Genomic DNA, 26027 nt, shown 5'->3' with positions numbered 1-26027 from the left:
CATCTCAATGTGGCAATCATTTTTTCCAATCGAAGGGGATGGATGAATGATGGTCTCTTTAAGAAGCATCCTGTTTGGCTCTCTGTTCTCCGGTTTGAAGGGAACGATCAAAGCTTGCATAGAGCAGAAAACAATTACTGCATGCCTCTTGTAAGAAATAGTTGGGACCTTTCTGGAGTGGCCCCGGATAACACTGTATATTAAGATGAAATAAAACCAGGCGCCTCTCTGTGTGAGCTGAGTAAACTGATCATCTGATATCTGCCCCTGATGGCCGACTACGTTTTACGGCTCCCCTGCTACAGCCTCGAGCTCAGTTTCCACTGGCTCATAATTACAGCTCTGTTCAAACGGCATTCCTCAGGAGTGATTTTGAGATTAAAGCATGCTGCATTCAATCTGATTGGACTGTGAAGTGAACTCGTTTATTTATTTATTTTTAATCATTCTTTCAACATCTTACTTGTTTAAGTAAGTAAATAATTACACAACTTAAAAGACGAAGCAGCGGAAGAAGAAGAAGATCTGTTGAACGAAGCTCTAACGGGTTCGGTCCAGGACAGCGCAGGCTTCTTTTATTCTGTTTCATGTTTTCATTTGTGCATGCATGCCAAGCAGGTGAAGGGATATACTTTCAGTTTCTAATGCTTCAGTAAAACCAGGTCACTTGGTATTCTGAGGTTGTAAGATCACCGCTGAGGAGGAGCGAACACATGAAAAGGCCGTTGCTGATATCTTCTGTGGGTCAATGTAGTTGTTTTCAAGCCTCAGCGCCACCAGAGTGGGTTCTCCACTTTGGTTCAGGTCACAGATGCTTTCATCACGAATACTCCTAGGGGGGGGGAGAGAGAGAGAACTTTATTAGGACCCCCTCAGGGAAGTTAATGTTCCACCTCAAAGGCTTTTCTAGTTGAACATTATTATCAGATTGTTTCATGGTGGTTAAATTCTAATATGATGTATAATTATACAGACGATTGTCTCCCACCACAAACACAACTGGTAAGAGCATCTAAAGAAAAACAGAATCAAATCGATTGGTTTTATTAGGCATTGTGCTACCATTCTCATATTGCATATTGATATTTATTCGTAGGGATTATGGGCAGAGTGATCAGGGTGCAATCGTTACGGTGCCCGCTTTAAATTGATTCTTTTTTAGTATATTGTTTACTTCGCCAACGTTGTCTTGTATTCACCTTGTTTTTATTTGCACTGAGGGGGGGGTTAGCGCCACACACAGTTCCGCTGGTCAGTTTTGCAATAAAAGGATATTCTATTCTATTTGAGGGAAGCTTCTCCCTAATGGATGGATGATGTCTTCTTACCTGATCTTATTATTGTTGAGGCTGAGGAAGTGTAAGTTGCTCATCTCATTGATGCCAGACGGCACGGAGATCAGCTGGTTGTGATCCAGACAAAGTTCCACCATGGAGCTGTAAGAGCCGAGAAATGATTCCGACTCAGTTCCTTCTCCGTCCAGTTTGTTGTAGGAGAGGTAGAGATATTCTAAACCAGGGTCCATGTGCGCAAAAACGAAACCTGCAGAGGCGTTTGGAGGAAAGCATCGGTGACTTCTTAGACATGCTTCAACGCATCCGGATTACTGTCATCATAGTTCTCTGTGTAGAGCAGACATTGTGGGGGCAACAGAAAAAAAGCTGCTGGAACAGAATATCCTGGTGGACTGAAAAGGTTCTTGGCTCACTCTGCCGCACCTCATCTGTGGGTTATCAATACTCTCCACTCACCAGGTATCCTTTCTATGCGGTTTCCAACCAGCACTAGGTGGACCAGACACCTTGGAAGGTACGATGGAACGAGGTGAAGATGATTATAGGAAAGGTCGATGGACTCGAGATTTCTGGAGAGAAGAATAATTTGTCAAGAGATTGAGCTGTAATACGACGATCGGTCTTTCTAGACAATGAAATCTTTTTTGAGAAATGGGGGGGGGGAATAGTTTTTTTTAAAGTAACATTAAGGACATTCATGTGACTTGAAGAACGTTGTCAGTAAATTGCTGTGACCGTGGACAGTCATGGCTTGTAGTTGCCAGGCTCCTTGCTATACCTGTGGTCGAACCAAGCCAGAGGGGCGATTCTGGTCTCATCCAGTCTGTTGTGTCTCAGAGAAACCACATTCAGACTTTGAGTCTGATTGAAAACTGTCTCTGAAATTTCCTCGATTAGATTATTCTCCAAGTACAGCTCCTGAAGAACAGGCAAAGCAGAGGCAAAGTAAAAAGTTAGACATGATCCAAGTCAGAGGGGGAAATGGTTTAGTTGGCGGAAAATCACAGGAGTTTAGTGTCAGATTCACAGTAGGACCCAAACATGTGGTGACTTCTGACACGAGTTTGCATTAAACAGTTGTGTCAACAAGTCCCAGACTTTTTAGATGCGAGGCAGGTCATGACCTTGGGGACCAGTGACATGTAAACGTCAGATGAAAGCAATCTGGAGAAACTCTTGGGTCATTGCATGAATTTGGTTCGGGAGCAGCGTGTCAACTTGTGATTTGCAGTCATTGTGGTCAACCTTGACGTGTAATTACACGTGAGGAGACGCAGTTTAATCAGTGAAGAGTTTTCATGAACAATGATTGTAAGAGGGATGAGGAAAGAGCCAGAGACATGTTACTTCATACAAGCAATGACATGGGAAGGCCCTGTGGTATAGTGCGGAAGTGGTTTCTGCCCAAGCGGAGATAGGAGAGCTGGACGAGGGGGGCGAAGGCCCTGGGATCTACAGTCCCCTCACTCAGCAGATTTCCCTCTAACTCCAGAATCACCAGGCTGCTCAGATCTTAAAGATAGGAAATACATAAGCACCCGTGTGACTGCAACAGTTAGGACAGATGAGCGTTGTTGAGTGCAAATAGCTGACCGATAGCAGCAATGTTAAAGCTAACGTCCACGTGAAGCTAAAATAGTACCTTGGAAGCTGTTTTTATGGATTCTTTGCAGCCTGTTCTCACTTATCTTCAGCTCCTGTAGAGTCGGGGGAAGGTCAGAGGGTACGACCTCTAGAAGGTTTCCGTCCAAGTAAAGGCGCCTGAGCATCTTCAGTCCCTGAAAACACACAATCACACACAGCGATGGGCGCAGCGTCATTTCAGAACACAATATTTTATTACAGATTCAACTGTCCATATGTGTCTTTTGCTTGTAAAAAGAAAGATTTGATGTAAAACTAATCGTCAAGGTTTTTTTTTTAAACGTTGTTAAATCCTGTAGATTTCAAAGTTAGTTAGCCCATGTGACATTTCTAGGTCACATAGACAAACGGGATTATGTGAAATAGATTTTCATACGTTATGTCTTTCTGGTTGATTACATTGAAATGTCAATATGTACATTTTACATACCGCACTAAAATCATCATATCGTGACAACGCTGCAGGGGAAATAGAATTGTGTGGCAGGGAGTTAGAGGAAGAATTGGCCGTTATGTCTTACTTTGAAGGCTTTGGCATCAATCCCAGCAGAGGTGAGCTTGTTTTTCTTCAGGTTGATCCATTCCAGGTTGGGAATGCCATTGAAGGCTTCAGCTGGGATTCTGCTGATGTTGTTGCCTGTATAGCAGAAAAGCTGACGCCAGTTAAATTTGGCAAATTTTCCATCATTAAAAGTGGATTTTCAGTAAGCCTCTTCTTCACAAATTGTTGACTTTGTTTGTTTGCATCGTGTGTCCTATGAGATCGGTGTCCAGAAACCCTAAAATGATGACCTAAGTGTAGAAGGTCAAACACACCCTGAAGGGGGGGTGGCCAATCCATTATTTCCTTCATTGCCTGCCGATTAAAAATTATCGGAATCCTGTCAAACTGACACCCTGAAATGTCGTGGTAGTTTTTATCTTAAGTGTATATTGCCAAACCAAGCAGTTATTCAAAGGTTAATCTAACCCAATAAAGGTTTTGTAAAAATAATAATAATAATAATCATTAGCGTGAGGCTCAAAACACAATTTGCAATCGACTACAACAACAAAAGTGTCCACAGTCTCATTGTGTCTGTGTGTCGATTCGAGGGAAACCTTACCTCCTCAATAAAGCAGCCTCGTCTCCTCCAGGAGCTACGAAACATTTTCCGACTGTTCTGCTTTAAAATATTCCATGCAATGAAAAAATGTATGTTGATTTGTGATCAGATTCCATTCATCGTAACTTGGGATGTGAACATATGTAATGCTGTGGTTAGTAGTGCCCGAGTGTCCACTCGCATGGATGGGCTGCTAGTGATGAATGCATGAAAGTCTCTTCAGTGGACGCCATCGACGCAGGCTTTGATCTTTATGTGGCTCTAGTTGATAACATTGTGTCTCATGGTTTATCGTCTAAACGCATTTTGGCTGTCTCATAATCAAAAGTGCAGATTTCCACTGAATCTTGACATTTTGTCAATTTGAAAATTTGTTTGAACAGTTTGGGGCTAATGCTTACTGTAGCTAGCGGTTAAGATGTGGTGGGTGGAGCTTTCTGCTCTGCTGACTCCTCCCTCTCGTTACCGTGGCGTTGACTTACCCTCCAGGCTGAGAGATTGGAGCTCAGATATGGCCAGAGGAGGAAAGTAGAGGAGTTTGGCGTTGTCACATGTTGCAGTTCCATCAGAAATGTTGCAGCCTGAAGGGAGGCCTCTTCTGTTCACTACCACTAGCTCCTCCTCCTCCTCCTCTTCTTCCTCCCCTTCCACTAATGCTGTCTCCTGCTCATCATCCTTTGCAATGGGAGGTGTTGGGATTGGAACGGGCAAGAGTTTTGGTGTCCCATGTTCTTTGGTTTCTTGGAGTTCTGGCATCTGAAACACATCTCCTCTCAGCCACACCTCTTCCTCTTCCTTGTGTTTCAGCATCTCTTGACTCGTTTCCTTTTCTAGTTTCCTCTCATTCCACCTTTCTTCTCTCTCTACTTTCTCCTTCTGCATTCTGTCATCCTCCTGTCTCTTCCTTTCTATCTCTTCCATCTGCTTTCTCCACTCTTCCTCCTCTTTCTCCATCTGCATTCTGTCATCCTCCTGTCTCTTCCTTTCTATCTCTTCCATCTGCTTTCTCCACTCTTCCTCCTCTTTCTCCATCTGCATTCTCAATGCCTCCTCCTCTTCCCTCCTCCTTTCCTCCACAATTTTTCTTTGTCTTTCTGCCTGCTCCTTCCTCTGCTTCCTCCTTTTTTTCCTTGCTTTGTCCTTCTTCCTCAGGCGCTCCATACGATTCTCCTCTTCCTCTCGCCAGAGGATTTGCTGGATCTCCTCCCTGGTTAGTGGGGTCACGTGCTCGTAGTGCTCATTGGGAGCTGGGGAGTCAGCAGAAAGTTTAGATCAGGTTCTGAGTTGTGTGTAAGGTAGCGCCAGGGCAGGAGATAAAGAGGAAGGAGAAAAGTGACAGAAAGGAATGGCAATGAAAGATAGAAGAACGAGGAAAGGATAGAAAAAAGAAAACTAAGAGCCTTGACCCGAGCCTTGGGCAGTGTAGGGGTTCTGTACTGGCTAGCAGCCAGAGGAACCCGAGCCTTGGGCAGTGTAGGGGTTCCGTACTGGCTGAAGGAACCCGAGCCTTGGGTAGTGTAGGGGTTCTGTACTGGCTAGCAGCCAGAGGAACCCGAGCCTTGGGCAGTGTAGGGGTTCCGTACTGGCTGAAGGAACCCGAGCCTTGGGCAGTGTAGGGGTTCCGTACTGGCTAGCAGCCAGAGGAACCCGAGCCTTGGGCAGTGTAGGGGTTCCGTACTGGCTGAAGGAACCCGAGCCTTGGCTGAACATGCATGGTCTTGAGAACAGTGACTGAGCCACTTGTTTGTCTGTGTACTTCTAAAAAAAATTACAAATAAGCTGAGATGTCATCAAGTAAAAACTGTTATGCATATAAAAATAATTATTACAGCAGTTGTGAGAAATTCAATACCACACTCCCCTAAAAACTCTACGCAATTAAATTAAATGGTAATAAATAGCATTTGAAGCTTTTGTTTAATTGTGATTAATCACAAATAATTATTGTGATTTACTTGATCAAAACTATTGACAAATAGAAACAGATGGCGTAATGGTGAAGGCCCTCTTAATGTTAAATCTTACTGCAGAGAATGTCATGTCAGCAGTTCTACCACAACGTGGTTCTGTTGTGGTCTGGCCATTCGCTGACACAACAGCAGTGTTTTGGGGGCCTGACAAAGCAATCGTTAGAAACCAGGCATTGGCATTCTGATGACACGGGGGCCCCCTGCTTTACCGACGGCTCTAACGGTTCTTGTGTATTCACACTGAAGGAAATAAAACGAGATTAAACTAGACTATCTAAAGCACGGCAGACTAAAGGGCTGCATTTCAAATACACGTACTATCGGCCGAGATCGGTTCCGACCACTGGGTCGTAAATACATCAGCGGTCCACAGCCTTTTTCTGGGGGGAATAATTAAATTATAAGAAGAGGAATGTAAATATAACCACTAATAAGGTCAGATCATATATAGCCGACCCTTCTCACCCTGGACGCGGACTCTTTGATCCTCTCCCCTCAGCCAGGACGCGATGGTCCATCCGGACCAGAACCTCCCGCCACATGAACAGCATCTTCCCCTCGGCTGTGAGACTCATGAACACTATATCATTCTGCACCAAATCGATTTGTTTTTATTAACCTTTTTAACAAATCAAAAAAATCAATGCTAACAAAAACTTGGTGGAGGTAAAAATAAAAATGTAAGCACATTTACAATTTAGACACTAGAGGTTTGTGAGTCTAGAATCTGACATATTCAAACCAGCAACCTTTAGCATGAAAAGGTGACCCTTTTCATCATTATCACTGCCAACAACAGACCCTGGTGCAACAATTACTGAGTGCGGATAGTCAAATATAAAGCCTGTACTTTTGCATCAGAACCAGACAAACTAGAGGTTTGTAATGTTTCCACTCCTCCCTCTGCATTAACATCACCTTTCAAGATCAGACCTTAAACGGGACGAGGCTGTGACTGGCAGTGAGTCAGCGTAAAAGGGCGTAAACCACCGTGATAAACCGGGACGAGCCACTGTGTGTCTGTTTCTAATGGTATGCTCCTCGTTCCATTCATAGACACAGGTATTTTAGAGGCTCAGGCTGTTTCATTAAATACTGTCTCCTGCTTTTTTTTCTGTGAGCAGTGAGACTCTCACCCTGTCATCTCTGCTGGAGCATACATACACATTAAAGCCTTTATTTTTTTGTCGAGTAAATTGCGGGATTTCATTGTGTAATACAACCTGAAGACTGAATTTTGATTCAGTATCCACAAGGTCACAAAAAAGCCCTTCAACCAAAATGGTTGCAGAGTTTTAGAACTAAGTGTCCTAGATTCAAACTGGGTTTCTAGAATCTCTAACATTGATTACAGTTTACTGGACAGACTAGAATTGATCTCAGTGATCTACATTAGATTTGACTGCAGTTTAGCAGGCTATGGCTGAATCATCAGTTGCTGACCTGGGATTGCATTGTAGCTTGAGTGTTCTTCTTGTAGGTTCCTGTAGGACTCCAGAAATAGGGTCTGTCCTTGTCCTTGAGGTTCCACTGGGAGGCTGGGACCAGGAACCAGTCGAGTCTTCTGAGGTTTAGTGGGTCCCACTCTGGTATGTCCTGCAACCATGACATGGTGGTTTCAGTTTGGATCAAACTCTATACGGAAACATGTACATTGTACAGAGAGCATAACCCATAGTCATAAACGTGCAGCAGGGCTGTCAGAGTCTTACAGAGTCAGAAAGATAGAAAGCTTGACGGAGACAGAGCTCAAACCCAACAGCCCCATTCTGAGTTCTGACAACCATTGTGTGTTGAAAGCAGATTCTTAATTCTCTTTTGATCAGGCTAGGCTATCATCTTGTCCTCCCTCCAGTCTTTGTACTAGTACTGACTGAGCACGATTACTTAGTGTCAGTATTTTCTTTATAGAAGCAAGTCTTTACCATGTCCGTCCCTCTTTCTCTTCCTCTGGCGGGTCCCAGCATCCTGGTTGCGAGGTCTGTTCCTGGCCTGTGCCTCTGGCACTGTTAGGGCCATCAGCAGCCACAGACTGGCCGCCACCAGCCACCACCTCATCCCTGCAGAACAGCTCAGACTAGATTCAGCTCTCAGTTATATATGCTCTGACATCAAATATTCTAAAACACTGGGTTTGAACTAGATTCGACTCTGACTGAGAACTTTCATTTACTGTCAATCCCGTCTATATTTCCTCATTTCCTGTCAATTCTTCACGTCTCAGCATTTTACCTTGACTCCATCTATCCATCCCTCTATCATCCATCCACCTCGACTTATTTGCATTTCTTTGACATTTAAGTCTTAAACTGTGCAAACCAGCAGCAAAATGACTCAGAAAAATAGACCGTTTAAAGGAAGATGTTTTTACCTGCAGCAGCCTGTCAGACAAAGAGAGCTCATCCTGCAGGGGCTGACTTTATATGGCTTTCTGCTGGAGTCCTAATGGCTGCTTCCCTGCGTGTCTGCAATGACTAGTCTATGCACAACAGTCCTGTCATTATTAAACCAATGATCTGAGGCTAACACACACCTGCTGGTTCACGTCTGTCTGCCCCCCCTCCTGAATGGAGGCGATTGTTTCACCTCTAGTAACAGTAACGGCTGTGCTCGTAATGAATCACAGGAGTCGTTGGGATGTGCAGATCATTTCGTCATCACTGTTACTTTACGGTAGACTCACAAGTATATACACAAATTATCTGTTGTTTTGTTTTATAAATTAATTTCATTTTTGTCTGTAGTATTGCACTTATTTGGACGGGTTATTGGGTCTCCTTCAAATCCCAAAATATAAAATCACTTTTACCAGACCGACCTTCAACCTCTAGGAGTCGGAGGAACATCATAGCATGTCAACGTTCAACAATGCTGCGCATTTAACAAAACAATGCCTCAGAGAAAAGAATGTTTGTACCTGTAACTAGAAATACATAAAAACCACTCAACAGCATCAATCATTCACATTCATGTGAGATGGATGAAAAGAAATCTGAAGTCTGCAGCGTCGCAAACTGGGAGTCTGAACACCGTGTCCTCGCTCCGAGAGCTTCCCATCTGCACCGGCAAATAGGAAAGCAGGAAAGAATGCTGACCAGAAGACGGATCTGGGGACAGAATGACGAGGGAGGGGAGAGAAGTGGAAACTATTCAGCAGCTGGCTTTCTGGATGAGCAGGCTCAGATGGAGAGCAGCAGGGGCTCAGAGTAACCCGCAGGCGGACGCTGGGTGAACGCTGACAACGACGGACTTCTGGGAAACGTGTTGAAATAAAGCGTTTGTTTCGTTCGGGTTGGAAACCTGGTCCAGAAAGGACCTTTGGCGTCCCTCAGGGACATCGTAGAGGGCAGTGAGGTGAGCAGTGTTGCTGCAATCTGAAGCACTGGTTCATGTCCCGAAACACTTTGAAGTCTGGTGATACTTTTTTATTCATTCTATATTGTAAAAAAAAAAAAAAGTTCAAATTTGTCAGACCTGATCGACGGAGCAGCCTGAAGTTGAAGCTCTTATGTTTAAGACGTCTTCAGCCCTCGTGCTGATCAATGCCAGGATCGCCAGATAAATGATGGCTGACCGGATGGAGTTAAGTCTTTTGGGGGTTTCTTTTGGACCTGTAAAAGTTTATCTGCAGAAACGTAAACAACTGCAGAGAAATCATCACCAGACAGGGAGAGGGGAGGAGCTAAGGACAGACAGACAGAGGGGAGGGGCTGAGGACAGATAGGGAGAAGGGAGGAGCTGAGGACAGACAGACAGGCTGTGCGTAACCAGGTCTGCAGGACGTGAGACGCTTCCTCCCACAGACGGGTCCGTGTCTCTGGGACAGAACCAGAACTGTGTGACGCCGAGTCGGCTCATAGAGCTCTGAGGAAAGACAGGATTTGTTCTGCAGCTGAGACACAAAGTGAGAGGGGGAGACGGGTCCAACATCTGTCTTCCTGTACGACACTATACACGATACAATTCATCTAAGAAGACATGAGGACGTGTCTCCCCTGCTAAGGAGGTAGAACATTCTGGTATTCTGTCGGTCGTAGATGTTAATGTGGGACTTTTCTTTGTGATTCATGGAGGAGTCATTACATAGAATTGTAATCATTTGTATTTGTGTGTAGAACTCGTTATTAATAAGCATCCAATTAATTCCTGTCACACCTCCAGATCAAGAAGCGCCCATCAATGTGTTTTAAGGGCCCAGTATTTCTTGTAGTACTTTGAATCCAGATAATTATGATTTCCTGATTAGTATGGCATTGATCTTTGAGCAAACGAATCTAAGCTATTGAAGAGTTCCGGATTCGTTTCCTCACGTCTTTGCCGAGCTGTGGCTCTTTCTTTTTGCCTTGCAGGCGTGCTAACCTGAACAGGTAGCAGGTAGGTAGCAGGTAGAGTATTTTACACTGATATGTGTAAAAATACTTCAAGATAGTGTTCTTTTAAGAGAAACATGGTTTATGGACAACAGCAGGAGTTTTTATCATCGTGTCATCAAAGGTTAAATAATATTAATAATAACTCAGAGAGCACGGACCTCCCCCAAGCAGCTCGCTCCCCTCCTAACTGGATCAGCACCAGAAGGTTCTAGACTGTTTTTCGTATCTTTATACAGCAACGTGAAGTCAGCGTTGTGGTCTTCTCTCTGCAGGACAAGTATCCGTCTGTTGTGTCTCTTCCTGGAGGCTGCAGGTCAGAGGTCATGACCCTGAACCATCCTGAGCTTCCTGGGTAAGTAACAGGACAACAGTTTGTGAATTCATCTCTGTTGGCCTCTGACCGGGCTTTGTTTGTAGGTGTGTCTTGTCCATTCATTGGTCAGTTAATGTATCCAAAGAGGGTGGAGTCACGCCAAATATCAACCTGCTGACAAAGATCCCGTTGACAGGTGAGATGTCCAACATCAATCATTTATCTGCATTCTGCAGACTCCGAACAAAGAATGACGGATGATCAGATGAATATGAAACAACTTGAATCCTGCTCCTCGGCTTCCAGCCTTGCTTCCTTTCCTCCTGGTCTCCTGGACACACATCAACCTTCCTCCTCCTCATCTTTCTTGTTTACATCGATTTGCATGTTAGATTTACTCCGGATGTCGTTCCTGATGCGACTCTCTGCATTTATCCGGCTTGGGACCGGCACACGGGAGAAACTGGCAATGCTACGTTAGCGCCTGCTAACTGCACTACCCGTGCTGCCCATGAGAATCTTCTTTAATCTCGTGTGAAAATTATGTGAAAAGTAAAATAAATATATAAACGTAGTAATGATTAGTGCTAGTCTTCTGTATTACTGATGTTAAATGTGTCGTCTTAAACCAAAGAAACAAATGTTCTTGAAGCAGCTCCTATAAATCCAGAATTCACTCGATACATAAAGAATCATAGCTGATCCATTTCCTGCTTTTCTTTAGGCATTTAAGGAGTTCACTTTGCAGTACAGAGTACACGTCTGTATTTTCCTCCTGCTTTATCGACTGCAGCCCGTAGCGGCGCTCAGGTTTGTTCCCGTCTTTGCAGCGCTGCAGCTGTTTCCCTCTCTGGCTGTGGGTGGCGCCGATGAGGCCTTCCAGAGCTTGCTGAGGATTCTGGGACCCGAAGGCGCCTTGGAGGCCCTGATCAGAGCCATCAACCCACCGCAGGATGGGTGAGCCTGGATCTGTGTGGAACCGTTCAAACCCAACAAGCACACAAACGATGTCTCGTTTACACTCATAGAAATCTTTATTCAATAGAAAGAGCCCAAATGCGACTCAGAATCTACAAAAATAAATAATTTAAATACAAAATGCAAGACAGCAGTTTCACTCTTGTATTTTCAAATAGTTCTCTTCTCTCAGCGCTTAACACACGTCTGAGGATTTCACACAGCAGCAGGTGTGGGAGGTAGAGGCCACCGACCAATCACAGCCCTGCTCACCTGTCCGGGTTCTTCCTGGTTCTGTCTGCCTTCAATGTGCAGCAACAAACTTCACGCTGTTCTTGTTTCCGAGAGAGAACCTTTCCTACTTCAGAGATTTGTCTTTCAGACCAAGTCCTTGATAAAGACGTTTCGTCTTACGTGTCCTCGTGTCTGTCCTGCACCATCGACTCCGCTCAGCTCAACCGGACCGACACTCGTACGGTCGTGAAACACGATATGAACCTTTTCATAACGAGTCAAACCAAAACTCCTTCTGACACCAAACCGACACCAGTTTGTGGCCGCTCTGCTGTGACCAGCCTGTAACACACACACACACACACACACACAAGCCACTTATGGCACCAGCATGCAGCCGCTACCCAGCAGCCTTTGCTCTATTGGGTCCAACTGGGCAGGACCAACTCAGAAGGTGGACAAACCTTTCGAACCATCTCTCACACTGAATATGGGAGTGATTCTTATAAAATGACGTTTGCTATAGTTCATGTAACAGACCATGCCACCCCCACCACAGGAATGAACCCCCCGCCCCCCCCCCCAGCATTCAGGGTCTAAAAGCAGATTCTAGATCAGTAACGGAAGTGTCTTTTGACTGAGTGGCGACGTCCTCCCCGGCCTGAGATACCATCACATGGGGTGAAAGAGCAGCGTGCAGTCGTCCCTCTCTGTGGCCGTGAAGATGTCGGGAAGAGGCGGCAGAGTGTCTTTGGGCAAGGCACTGCTAGTCCTCAGGTAGCAGGAAACAATCTCTTGGTCCAGGCGCAGCTGGCAAGGAATATTATCAAACGGCTTTGGGTCCAGGTCTAAGATGGACACCAGGTAGGAAAAGGGTCTGAAGGAGAGGAAGTCCCGGCGCCACCTGGGACTGGAGGAGGAAGAAGAGTACGAGGTTAAAAGTTCTGAGGCGCCCCCTGTGGTGCAGTTCAACAAAAATACAAGCCCAAAATGCTTGGTGAGTTCTGACATCTGCAGCCCGGTGGACGGTTCGGCCGTTACGGCCGTTACGGCGCTACGCCGCAGCCCGGTGGACGGTTCGGTCGTTACGGCGCTACGCCGCAGCCCGGTGGACGGTTCGGCGGTTACGCTGCAGCCCGGTGGACGGTTCGGCCGTTACGCTGTGTTTCAGAGAGCTTCAGTACTTCATCATTATGTCCAGAAATGAACCCTTACCCATCTTCATCCCCCTCTTCCTCACCGCTGGGCACCAGGGTGACCATGATGGAGCAGTCCTTGACCGTCATGGCAACACGGTGCTGACTGATCTGCGAACACACCGGGGTTAGACCTGCTGCCAGCTTCGGGCTGAACCGGCCCGGCTCCGCCCTGCTGGTTTACCTTGGTGACGGCATATTCCACAGAGCCGTCGTCCTCACCGGGACATTTCTTCAGCCGCTCCAGAAAGGCCTTGTTGTACGGACCGTCTATCTGAAGATGAGCCCTGACAGAAGAGACACCCCTCAGAACCTGAGAACTCACACCCACCTGCACAGACTGCCGCTCCACCTGGATTACCTGGTCTTTGGGGAGTCCTGCAGGTGTTGCTCCACTCTGCGATACAGAGGGTAGAGTCCTTCGATGTCGAGAGAGTCCAACATCTGGGTCTGAAGGATCCGGAACAACGCACAGTCACTCGGTAAACCCAGAGAGCCTGGAGACGGACAGAGAGGACACTCTGCTCCATGAACGGCGTTTGGCTCAGACTCCAGTGTGATGAAGACGAAGACGAAGACGCATGCGTTCTTCAAACCGGTCCAGACCAGACTGGCGTCTTTGCAGCCTCATGAAGCTCCTACAGGTGAGGTTGAGCTGGATACTGAACCCGACTGCAGAACCGACGCCCAGAGCGGGAAACGGCAGCAGAACCGACGCCCAGAGCGGGAAACGGCAGCAGAACCGACGCCCAGAGCGGGAAACGGCAGCAGAACCGACGCCCAGAGCGGGAAACGGCAGCAGAACCGATGCCCGGAGCGGGAAACGGCAGCAGAACCGATGCCCAGAGCGGGAAACGGCAGCAGAACCGACGCCCAGAGCGGGAAACGGCAGCAGAACCGACGCCCAGAGCGGGAAACGGCAGCAGAACCGACGCCCAGAGCGGGAAACGGCAGCAGAACTGTTCCTCGGTTCTGCTGCCGTTTCATGATGGAACGAGCCCGACACTGAAGAGCACCGAAACGTTGTTCTCTAAAGAACGCCAGCAGACCGTTCTGAAGGTGATGACTCGAGTATCCTGTACGATAACATGCACACGGTAAAAAGTGTGTCTGCGCAGCGCAGCAGCTGGACGGCGCCGCCTGGTGGCCAGAACCACAATTCATTGGTGAACAGAATCATCAGATAAAGAATCTGCGCTGATAAAGAAACATAAAAATGAGTTTTAGGTTTGATAAATCCGTTTGTTATTTTTTGAATCTCACTTTCTATTTTAGAGGATTCTCCAAATGTCTCGATTCCTCCAACCAATAATCCAAAATACACACTTTGTGTACAAGTAATGCAGAAAATGATCAGATTATAGTGCAGAAAGAATGTTCTGTGTTTTCTAATTGTCCCATTAGCTGCAGATGCATTGATTGTCCCTTAACGAGGACAATCAATGAATCCTGCGAGACACACTGTCCCGTCCTCTCAATGAGCAGCTCTGGAAGGAGGCGGGGCTTCTGACCATGGCGAGTCCGCTCCTTGTTGAACAGACTGGCTTCACAGAAGCTCCGCCCTTCTGGTCGTCGCTCCGTCTGCGTCCCTCCGTCGCCGGCGTCGGCACTCAGCAGGGCGTTCACCAGCAGCTGCAGGCAGAAAGGAGCAGGCTGCAAGCGTCAGACGACTGACTCCGTGCTTCAGGTGTGTTCCAGAGCATGCTGGTTCTGAGCGGGTACTGGAGGGACAGGTAACGCTGGTCCTGTGGGACGATACTCACAGGGTGGTTAAAATCATGTCCCCTCTAGAGCTGGCAGGTTCTGGAGCAGCCAGGCTTCCGTACTGGGCCGTGAACCCGGACCCTAACAGCCGTCTGGGGGGGCTTGTCCACTCCCACAGACATCACATGAAAACCTTGAAGAACCCTGAGAGGTTCTTTTACCGTTCTAACAAAGACCCAAACAATAATCTGTGTTCAAATCGCTCTGGTAATCCCGTTTCAGGAACGCCTCCCTCTAAATCGCTCTGGTAATCCCGTTTCAGGAACGCCTCCCTCTAAAATCGCTCTGGTAACCCCGTTTCAGGAACGCCTCCCTCTAAAATCGCTCTGGTAATCCCGTTTCAGGAACGCCTCCCTCTAAAATCGCTCTGGTAATCCCGTTTCAGGAACGCCTCCCTCTAAAATCGCTCTGGTAATCCCGTTTCAGGAACGCCTCCCTCTAAAATCGCTCTGGTAATCCCGTTTCTGGAACGCCTCCCTCTAAATTGTTCTGGTAATCCCGTTTCAGGAATGCCTCCCTCTAAAATCGCTCTGGTAATCCCGTTTCAGGAACGCCTCCCTCTAAAATCGCTCTGGTAATCCCGTTTCCGGAACGCCTCCCCGGATGTGCGCCGGCGTTACCTGGATGAAGTCGTTCAGGACAGCTTTGCTGCTGGCGTGACCGTTGATGTGATTGTTCCCGTACTGGGAGCAGGTTCTGAGACGATGCAGAAAGGAGTTCAGGTCCTTGTTGCCCTCCTTACTGCTGTAAATACACTGACCACCCTGACACACACACACACACACACACACACACAACCTCAGTTGAGCCTTTGAAGTACAGGAATACCTCGACACACGAGCGTTACGAGACACGAGCAAACCTGCGAGGAATATTCGGCTTCGCCTCGGCTCCACTCGTGTTCGAGCTCCGAGGCATTTTAAACTCCTTTGTTCCGCTGGAGAACCGAGGTTCCACCATATTTTATATGGTAAAAATGTATTTGAGTTAGGGGCTCGGTCCAGAAACGAATACTCGTATGCGTGTACTCTGGACACCTGATGGGTCCACAGGAACAGGAGAGACGGCTGTGGTTCTGTCTCACCTCAAAGATCTTGAAGTTGTTCTGAGGTTCTTCTATCAGCTGTCTGATGGCAAAGTGCATTCTCTGTCTGTTCCTGAACAACAGAAGCCAGGAGCGTTAGAAGACAGCGCATCTTCACCTGTAGCCTGCTAGGGGTGGAGGACATGGTCTATTGTGTCCTCTATAGTGTCCTCTCACCCTGAGAACAGGTCCAGAGGACAGTACCGACTGCGTCTTTTCCACCTGCCGATGCCGACCTGGAGAACAACGAAGAAGCAAACATCACAGAGAGGCAAGAAAAACCTCGAGACTCTGGTCTCAGGCTTTATGTCTTTTAGTCCCGGAATCCATCACGAGTCCCCAGAGCCAGAGCAAGACAAGGGACGAGGGAGCCTGGACGGATGAGGGGGCTCGATGGAGGGAGGGATGGATGGGCGGATGGATGGATGGGTTGAACGGCAGTTACTCATTCTCTAACTCACTTCATTCGTAACCACGGATACAAACAGCCTCATCTTCTTCAATTAATCTTAATTTTCAGTCGACTTGACAAATGTAGGAAGTACTGACTTCATACTTCGCCCAACAGATGGCGTTAGTACTCAGTACTACTGAGAATGCAAGGAAAATAATCCTCCGCTGTTAGACATGCCTCTGGAAACGCATGTGAATCTTTAGCCCACTGAGTCGGGAGCAATAAGAAGTACTTTAAAGAGTACCAATCCAGAACAGAGCCCACTAAATGGTCCTTAATTCTGGATCCGGATGATGATCCAGATCTCCACCAAATTCTAATGAATGCTTCGTGGGCCAAATCCTACTTAGGAAAAAAAGGCAACCAAACGAGCGTTTCCATCCTGAAGCTGAAACGTTTCACTTTGACGAGCTGAAGCTACCTTGTAGTGTTGGTACATGCAGAAGCGGCACACTCGGGTCTTAATGTCTTTGCTGACGTGCTTGGAGGACGGCAGGAATCCCCACTTGGGCTGAAATCAACAAAACAAACGACAAACAAACAACTACAACAGTATACATTATTGAGTTTCATTCAGTGGTGCCGCCGGGAACGGCGTGCTCGAGATCAATCTGGAACGTTCATGTTGCCGTTTGACTGGCGCGACAAACGTGATCCAATACAATCCATAAGAACAAACGAGCCTTTCAGAGCGAATATAAAACACAGAATCAATCACTTAGCTGGATGTAACGATAACGATTCATCACTTCTAGAAGTAGCTCGGATGCTTCAATACTTCTAGAAGTAGCTCGAATGCTTAATTACTTCTAGAAGTAGCTCGAATGCTTCATTACTTCTAGAAGTAGCTCGGATGATTTATTACTTCTAGAAGTAGCTCGAATGCTTCATTACTTCTAGAAGTAGCTCGAATGCTTAATTACTTCTAGAAGTAGCTCGAATGCTTCATTACTTCTAGAAGTAGCTCGGGTGATTTATTACTTCTAGAAGTAGCTCCAGTTGGACATGTGACAGCGTCGTCGGTGGAACTCTCAGCCAGCAGGCTTCAGTGACTCCCTAATTGTTGTTCAGTTCCAACATGCAATATAAAAACGCGTGTGTGTACCTTAATCTCAATGCAGAGGGTCGGAGTGTGTGTTGGCTGGTAGAGGAGTGGCGAGGTCAGGTTGGGCAGACAGAGAGCACAGCCGCTGTAGATGTCCACCACCTTATCACAGCGCCAGGCTGAAACGCACGCTACACGGTCAGTACACGTGTCCAGTACCCAAAGGCCTTTCCTCTTTGAACACTGTGGACATCACTCTCGTACCTAAACTGTCCCACTCTTATGAGATTGTAGACAGGAAGACGCGCTCCAACAGAAATGTTCGATTGGTGGTTTTACCTGGTCTCTGATGCTGAACTTTAATCGACAGCCGTCGCACAAACTCGAGCGGCAGTTTGACCACTTCCTGTGGAGAGAATGAAGTCCCTCATTGGTCCAGCTAGTGCACAGAGCATGCCCGGAAGTCTTCTGGTAGTGCTAATGTGAGGAGAGGAAATCATTCTGCACCCAGATGACATCCTCTCCTTCTGACTGCAACCTTCTCACCACATCCATTTGCAAACATTCCCTGAGTTTTGAGAGTCAAATCATCACCCTCTTTTGTCCAAGGCTTCGCAGTTATTGGTCAAAGATCTTTGATGGACACTCTGAAATGTACCCACAGTCCTGAGGTCTCATTTCCTGAAAATTTCAAACTGAGCCATAATTTTTTATGGCTCATCCTGATTCGCTCGTGGTCGACATGACCCTAATTTAAGTTCGGAATACCATCTGCCAAAATGGATAATTTTATCGGTCCACTGTGACCTGCTTGATCATTTCATTGGTCTGATTGGTGGCAAAATGTACTGGTGCCATTTTTAGCCCGTAAAAAGATAAATTAGCCGCATCATTGTAGAAGCCGCAGGGTTCAAAGCGGTTCAGGACATGTATGACAGTTGTACTGTGGGAGTGCACCAGGGATTAGCTCTGAGCCCCTTTTTGTTTGCTATGGCGATGGATAGACTAACAGATGAGGTGAGACAGGAAGCTCCTTGGAATATGACGTTTACAGATGACATTGTGGTCTGCAGTGAGAGCAGGGAGCAGGTAGAGGAGACTCCAGAGAAGAGAGGAATGAAGGTGGGTGAGACAGTACATGTGTGTGTAAATGAAAAGGTCCCAGGGGGGACACCTCTGGATCCCCCCGAAAGCTGGAAATCCCTGCTGAGACTGTTGCCTCCGTGACCCGGCCCCAGATCAGCGGTGGATGGATGGATGGTCATAGACCAGTAAACACCTTATTCAATCTTGGTGTGGGTCCCAAGAAAAGTTTTTCATTGTGAGAGGGGAAACCCCCAATCTAGTTTATGTTCATGTTATTCATTACATTGCAGCAGATCCATATACTTTGTACTGCACCCCTTCTTGGTCTGAAGTTCATACTTCCACACAATTCAGAAGAGTAGTCCTGCCTAACATGAGGGATGTCTGCAGTGTGAACTGTGTGTAGACTCACAAAGGATGAAGTATAAACATTAAATCAGTACATGTAATAAATGTAACTGTTAATCTCTTACCCCAGTATGGATGAACTTGTCTCCCAGTAGGCTGCTCATCACGTTTGAGCTGAAGTCAACACTGTTCTGGAGCTGCCTGAAGGTTTGTTCCACCGTCTAAAAAAGACCCAGACACACAAAGTTACATCCTGTTCTTCTAAATCCAGTCAGGAATGCGTCATCTCTCTGCTCAGACTTAGACTCAGCACCCCAAAGTGGGATTCCAGTTATCCAGCCCCACAAAAGCTGATCACCTTCTTGTTTCTCACCAGTAGTTTGGCCCCAGCCCACCCAGTCAATTACCTTGACAACATTTAAAAGCTGTTCCAACACAACAGTTCAACTGATAAGCATTTACACCAACACAGGAAACTTCACGTAATTTACAGTAAAGATGTCAGCTTTTCCATAACACTAACTGAAAAGCAAAAAAAAATATTTTACTGGATGCACTGATGTGGACAGACCATAATCTCTATCACAAGCAAATTTAAGCATTTAAGCAAATTGACATGAAAATTAAAAGTTCAAATTTGCATCGAAATGCAGAAACAAGGGAACTTTAAGTTCCCATATTATAAAGAAATCACCTTTCCCATGTTTCGACACTATTGTGGTGGTTTTGGGTCCTTATCAACCCAAAAGATCAAAATAAACCATCAAGTCAACCCTGCGTAGTTCTGTAAGTACAGAAACGCTTCTGGAAGAAAACTCTCTTACTGTGACGTCCTGCAGCATCTGTTTGATACAGAAATGAGGGACGTCACAGACATGCGCAGTAAGGACGGCTTGAACCGGAACATCGGAATAAGTGTTTTCATGCGCCCTGATCGGATCATCAATCGGTACAAACCGCGCCTCCCGATCAGGATAGAATCTTGATCGGGTCAGACTAATCCGATTTGGGTGTGTACATGAAGCATTTTTATTCCGATCAGGCTTTTAATCCGATTAAATGTGTCCATGTAAGCGCAGCCAATGAAAGGTATGCACGTTGGACAAAGATAACCCCGTTCAAGTACGGCTGGCGTTCCTCCTGACAGCGATGAGTCAACTCAGCCTGACAGTCGTCAAAATGACTGGATGCGTTCGGAATGTCAGCTCCTCTTATGCAAACATTTCCCAGCTTGACGTGGATATGAACATAAAACCAGTTGAACACCTGCGTGCCCTCGGGTGCAGAAAGGCACTGCCCTTGTGCAACAACAGTTGTTACTATTTGCTTAGCGCTGCCGGCGCGCAGGTTCTTAACGCACTCGATCGCTACAACGCTATGGAAAACAACTGAACATTCACAAACTGTTACTTCCTGCTGTGTGTAGTGTTCCTCAGACCATGGCGCAATAGCCTTTGAGCAATCGTGTTACACAAGTGGTGAACCTCACCACTTGTTTTTATAAGAGGACCTTTCAATATCCCATCCTAATCCAGTCACCTTTTATAAATTAACTCATTTAACGGAATTTGTTTGTATTCCCCAACGTTTTACTGTAAATTACTCAACTTGACTCGCTTGACTGCCCCCTTAAAACCAGAAATGCTAGCTGCATGGTTTAATTCCAAAAATGAAATCACTATAGCAAGCTAGCCTTTACGCCAAGAGCTGAACAGCTTCATTGATTCTGCAATGTATTTGTTTGCCCAGAGAGTATCGATTTCTCATCCACGAGTATCGACACATTAAGCCCCCCGTGTCCCTTGTAGCCACGGCTACCCGGAGCTGCAGTGTTCTGATTGACAGCACGGCGGACGAATGGTGTGAACTGCAGTGTCAAGTTCCAGCCAATCAGGTGGGAATGCCAGCATTCCTGGCTACCTGGTGTTGCGTCTGCTTCTTTGCCGTCAGCCGTGTCGATGCCATTTTTGTCCCAGAGCATCACTCAGCTGGGCCAGGCTTTGAGCGTGACTTCGCGCCCCATGTTTCACGAGGAATATCGGCATGACAACCATTCGGTGGTGGGTGGAGAAGGTCCGCCGGCTGCTGATATGAACATGTAGATAAGAGTTGAAAGTTGTTTCAACTACAATTGCACCTGCAAACCGACTGTTGTGCAAGATGTCGAGAAAACAACCGCCATTGAGCAGCTTCCTCTTCTGTTGAACACCGGGCTCTCGTTATAAATACCTGTACAGGTATGTAGAAACCTGGAACAGGGAAAGCCCGACTGCAGTTGCTTAATGGCTCAGAGAACTTAGCACACGCTCCACTATCCAGTCGTCACTATCGTAGCAAAGTGCCACAGACATCGATCGATTGCTAAACATTCTCGTGGCTCTCATTGATTGTTCTAGTGACACAATTTAATAGCATTTAATTCCAGAGGTGACTGCTTTCCCAGAAATGTAGACAAAAGTGAAGGCGCTGGTCACATACTGTCCAGTCATAGAATACATCGAGTCTCGTCATGTATTCCAGCAACGCTCTCCGGTCAGAGGCTTTAGGGGGCGACACGCTTGGCAGTCTTTTGTTGTATTGAGCTCTTTGCCATAGTTTCAGGGTGTCCGACTTCTTGTGCATCTTCTTGTGTTAATGGTTTATTTGAAGTCCCTAATTTGCTTAATTAATAGCCAAAAACATTTGCAACAAAGTTATGAAAGGAAATTTGGCTCCTTTTTAAAAGCGGGAACAACTGATAGGATCCTCGTTGGTCTAGAATCCTTGATCCAACGCTTGAACGGCAGAGGCACACACACACACACACACACACACGTTTAAACACCAGGGGCTCAACATTGTCTGTCGGTTCACCACCGCATTGCCATAGTCTCTTTCTTTGTACGTGGAGTTTGTGCACATACAGGTGGTTGTTCCACCATTACCTGTGAATAGCTGCAGGGAAAACACAAATCCTGTTCTCTTGCACAATGGCAGACGATTATCACTTGTGCCAACAGTGCGAACATTCTTCTGAGAAACATCCTGCCTGAATAAGATCTAATAGCAGTTTAAAAGCAACACTTACAGGAAATCGATACAAATATGGACCGTTTAGTTTTAGAACTGTGCAGTCAATGTTGTCTGACTATAATAAGTTTAAGGGAAACAAATTGTTCAGTTCCAATTTACAGAAAGAGGAGAGCATTGCCAATGAGACGTGTTCTCTAAAGTGACATTTGCTTTTACACAGCAGTGATTTGGACCGTCCACTAATATTCACCTGTGGTGGGTTCTCAGAGTCCTCTGCTGGATACTTGAGCAGGCGCAGGACTTTGGAAAGCTGCGAATAACATAAGAGGAAGGATGGCAGCATTAGTAGACTCTAAACACAAGACAGACCTGAACTCGCACCTCAACCACTTGAATGTCTGCAGCATCAGAAACGGGGTACGTGAACTTAATCTGATTGCAGGAAACACCATTCATATCTTGGCCGTATGGGAGCCCCATCCGAGTGCAGCAGTTCTTGACATGGAGGTTTATAATACATTTAGAACGCACAGGAATAAATATGGCGGCGGCATAGCGTCATATATCAGAAAACAATCTTGACAACCCTCTGTTCTGAGTTCTTGTCTTCCTCAGCTAAAGCCTGTGCTGATTGGCTGCTGCTATAGACCTCCTGGGACTGAATCCAAATACCTGAATGACTTGTGTGTGTTAATTGATGGTTACAGATGTGAATGCTGATGTTTAGATTAGTTGATGCTTGTAAACCGTCTCCGATGGTCTCTCTAATAGGGCCGGCCATACTTCTGCATATTTACACAAATACTCCTGAATACTGCACTAAATCAGTCTCTCGATCTTTGGGCTTTAGTGACAATAATATTATAACTATTACCAGGAAAACTAAAATTCCTAAATGCAAGGTCAATATAATACATTAAAGGATGTTTAAGAAATTCATTCCTGGCCGTTTTTTGGCAGATGTGGGTGATAGAGTGGACAGATGTGTATGCTGTTCAGGAGCCTGAGGCTTCTTTAATTATCTTTATGGAAAGATTGAGGATTGTTGATAAGCATGCCCCGATGAGAAAGTGTGTTGTTAAAGCCAGACCAGCTCCGTGGCTGAATGAGACTCTAAAGAGCCTCATGAAGGAAAGAGACGAAGACAAATCTACGTTAGCAGAGAATAAATGCTGTGGAGCGAGATGGTAAAGAGCTCTGGAAAACCCTGAATGAAATAATGGGGAGGTCAATGGGCGGGGCTTCCTCTGTAGAAGCAGAAGGAAGTTTCTGACCAAACCGTCTGATATAGCAAATTATTTTAGTGATTTCTTCATGAATAAGGCAGAATATGGACAATACTGATACTGATTATCTAAAGCTCATAAAGAATAATGTGATGTTAAACAAGTTCAGTTTAATACCGTAGATGAGCAGGAAGTACGGACGTGCTTGAATTTAATAACTTTTCTTAAACATTTCGTAAGGGATGACAGAACCAAAATCTGCAAACTACAAAGAATATATATCATTAGCATAGCATTTGCATCAGACAGCAAATCGCTGTTAATCTCAAAAACCTCGGAGCAGGAACAACGCGTGGTTGTGGAGACAGGAAGCGCGTCCTCCATATTCATCCAAATGTGGTCAAACCACATAACTGAGTGTCATCGTTCACCGAGACTGTGGAGCTCCACCAGAGACAATCCGAGTCAGCGGGGGGGGGGACCCGCTGTGCTCCCGGGCACCGTGGCAACCGAGCGAGGTACGTGCATCAGCGCCACGGAGGACACGTTCAGAGTCGCTGTGTTGATGGAACGCTGCACAATGTGGGCTTTAAACAACACACTTTGCTCAATAACGCCGTCAATAGTCTCCGGGGTAACTTTCCCAAGGTTGATACGGGACACGCGGACCAGCCCAGGTCAGTCTAGGGTCAGTCTAGGGTCAGCCTTTTGTAATGAAAGCGTAACTTGATTTCAATCTCGAGTCGCTGTCGAGCTACATTTTCCTGCCAACGTGTTTGAGCAAGGAAGGACAAACGCCCGAGGAGCGTGTCGCATGCGGGGTTACATCGGGTCCAGATCAGGCACGGGCAAACAACGGCCCGTTGAGCTTTTTAATCCGGCCCACCGAAATTATCCAAGTTATATCATCAAATAAAAGTGTATTATAATTAAACCTCATTCATTTGACCTTTTCCCTGTAATGCTACACGTAAAAGGCCAAATCCAGATTTTACACGTCGTTTATAATAGTTCACACAAACACTCCATTAATCTGTTCTTCCCCGGCCCCTCGGTCAAATTTTAGAACCCATCGTGGCCCGCAAGCCAAAGCGTTCGCCCACCCCTGGTCGAGATAGATACTCTATTCATCCCAAGGGAAATTCCAATTTAACTTCCTCATTGAAGGGACTAAATTCAGTCTGACTAAAGGCGTCTGCTCCACCTGGAATAAAAGGTGCTTTCCATTCGACTCGGGGCGACGCCGGACAAGCTGTGAGGTTCAGACAAACGTTGGGCGTTCCATACAGCAGCGGTTTTCCTGCCACGGAGTCGGTACCGGGCCGGGGGGCCGCGGTCATACAGCATGGACGGATGTAATGGGTCCTCTGTGTCCACGTTTTTCATTCATGCAGGCGTCATTAAAACGGTTCGTTTTAAGGACAGAGAGAAGCTACTCTCATCTCGACCAGCCTGCCTCCAGCCTCATTCTAGTCTGTCTGGCAGTTTTTGCTGCCGGAGGGAACGTGTCCTCCGTGGCGCTGATGCACGTACCTCGCTCGGTTGCCACGGTGCCCGGGAGCGCAGTGGGTCCCCCCCCGCTGACTCGGATTGTCTCTGGTGGAGCTCCACAGTCTCGGTGAACGATGACACTCAGTTATGTGGTTTCACAACATATTTGAATGAATATGGAGGACGCGCTTCCTGCTCCAAGTAAGTCCCGGGTCAGTCCAGGATCAGTCCAGGGTCCTCCAGGGTCAGTCCGGGGTCCTCCAGGGTCAGTCCGGGGTCCTCCAGGGTCAGTCCGGGGTCCTCCCGGGTCAGTCCCAGGTAAGTCCCGGGTCAGTCCCGGGTCCTCCCGGTTCAGTCCCGGGTTAGTCCGGGGTCAGTCCGGGGTCCTCCCGGTTCAGTCCCGGGTTAGTCCGGGGTCAGTCCGGGGTCCTCCCGGGTCAGTCCCGGTTCGGCAACACGAGTGATGTCCATGGACATCGATGGACAGCCCAGCCGTCTCAGTGTTGACTTCAACCAGCAGCTGAAGACACACCAGGGAAGCTGCTAACGGCTAAATTAGCCTCAAAGCTACCCTTCTTTACATTTAATCAAATAGTTTAAACACTCAACCTGACTATTTCAAATAAAGACGTTTTGCTGAGCACCGCCTGTTCCCCAGCACGTCGTACCCGTGAAAGGTTTCGGTGGTTCGGCTCGACCACAGTGAATGTTGTTAGCCGGCTGGAAGCCGAGCAGTCCACGGATCACTTCCACGAAGTTCCACCGGCGGTAGCTTCGATGCGGAGCATATTAAACACGAGCTAAAGCTAAAGTTAGCCCAACTAGCTCCGCGTTAGCCTCCGCTGCGCGTACCTGTACGTGTGCGACCACCAGGTTCTTGTTGCCCTCTCCGTGATACTTCCAGTCGTTCTCGTCCATTTTATCCGGTTCCATCACACCGACGACGAGCAGCTACGCCCGGGACGAGCGACCTGCGATTCAGACGCGCAACAGGATCAAGGGCTGGGACTACCCGGCTGCTATTGGCCGGCGGAGGCGCATCAAGTTACCGTCAGAATACGACTTCCGATGGACCTTCAGAATAAAGGTCCTATGAGGTGAAGACTGAAACGGGCTTGAAAAAAAAAAATTATGCTATGAGTGAAACATTTTAATTAAATTAAGAAAAAACAAAAAAGAATACGACTGATATATTTAAAAAAATAATACGAATGAACAAGAATAGATTAAGTTATAATTATTAAACATTAGCAAAATAATCAGAGTAGAAGAAATCGTTATTACTATGAAGTTAAATTAAGTTCATGACACTAAAAAAATAAAGATTTCGAGGACAATTATTTTAGTTAGTGTTGGGGAGGACGATGCAAAGGACAGGGCTAGAGGACGACCCAGGAGAAGACACATGGACGTAATGACGGAGGGGACA

The 26027-nt window shown here is 46.6% G+C and overlaps 3 protein-coding genes across 3 annotated transcripts in view; 1 reads left to right on the top strand and 2 right to left on the bottom strand.

Moving 5' to 3' along the window:
• The window catches only part of cenpp (centromere protein P), a 41338-nt gene extending 29620 nt beyond the window's left edge, over nucleotides 1–11718 (top strand). The window contains exons 7-9 of the mRNA XM_068742302.1: nucleotides 10661–10740; nucleotides 10806–10897; nucleotides 11532–11718. Coding sequence (XP_068598403.1) covers nucleotides 10661–10740; nucleotides 10806–10897; nucleotides 11532–11662 — 303 coding nt within the window. The 3' untranslated portion in view covers nucleotides 11663–11718. The remainder of the gene's footprint in view (nucleotides 1–10660; nucleotides 10741–10805; nucleotides 10898–11531) is intronic.
• ecm2 (extracellular matrix protein 2, female organ and adipocyte specific) lies at nucleotides 453–8073 on the bottom strand. The gene is made up of 10 exons (XM_068742635.1): nucleotides 7941–8073; nucleotides 7459–7611; nucleotides 4528–5292; nucleotides 3461–3576; nucleotides 2938–3073; nucleotides 2650–2807; nucleotides 2074–2213; nucleotides 1752–1864; nucleotides 1329–1542; nucleotides 453–832 (listed from the first exon to the last, which is right to left on the bottom strand). Exons 1-10 carry the CDS (start codon nucleotides 8071–8073, stop codon nucleotides 664–666), a joined length of 2097 nt encoding a protein of 698 aa, XP_068598736.1. The 3' UTR covers nucleotides 453–663.
• ippk (inositol 1,3,4,5,6-pentakisphosphate 2-kinase) lies at nucleotides 11717–25583 on the bottom strand. The gene is made up of 14 exons (XM_068742301.1): nucleotides 25451–25583; nucleotides 22132–22191; nucleotides 18995–19090; nucleotides 17775–17841; nucleotides 17496–17614; nucleotides 16812–16901; nucleotides 16114–16172; nucleotides 15937–16009; nucleotides 15473–15616; nucleotides 14600–14720; nucleotides 13450–13585; nucleotides 13273–13375; nucleotides 13108–13199; nucleotides 11717–12802 (listed from the first exon to the last, which is right to left on the bottom strand). Exons 1-14 carry the CDS (start codon nucleotides 25529–25531, stop codon nucleotides 12565–12567), a joined length of 1479 nt encoding a protein of 492 aa, XP_068598402.1. The 5' UTR covers nucleotides 25532–25583; the 3' UTR covers nucleotides 11717–12564.
• Between the last annotated feature and the right edge of the window lie 444 nt (nucleotides 25584–26027).

This window comes from Brachionichthys hirsutus, chromosome 8 (genome assembly GCF_040956055.1).
Source record: "Brachionichthys hirsutus isolate HB-005 chromosome 8, CSIRO-AGI_Bhir_v1, whole genome shotgun sequence".
Classification (NCBI taxonomy): domain Eukaryota; kingdom Metazoa; phylum Chordata; class Actinopteri; order Lophiiformes; family Brachionichthyidae; genus Brachionichthys; species Brachionichthys hirsutus.
The sequence above is the reverse complement of the archived record's forward strand: the minus strand, read 5'-3'. Positions and strand labels throughout refer to the sequence as shown.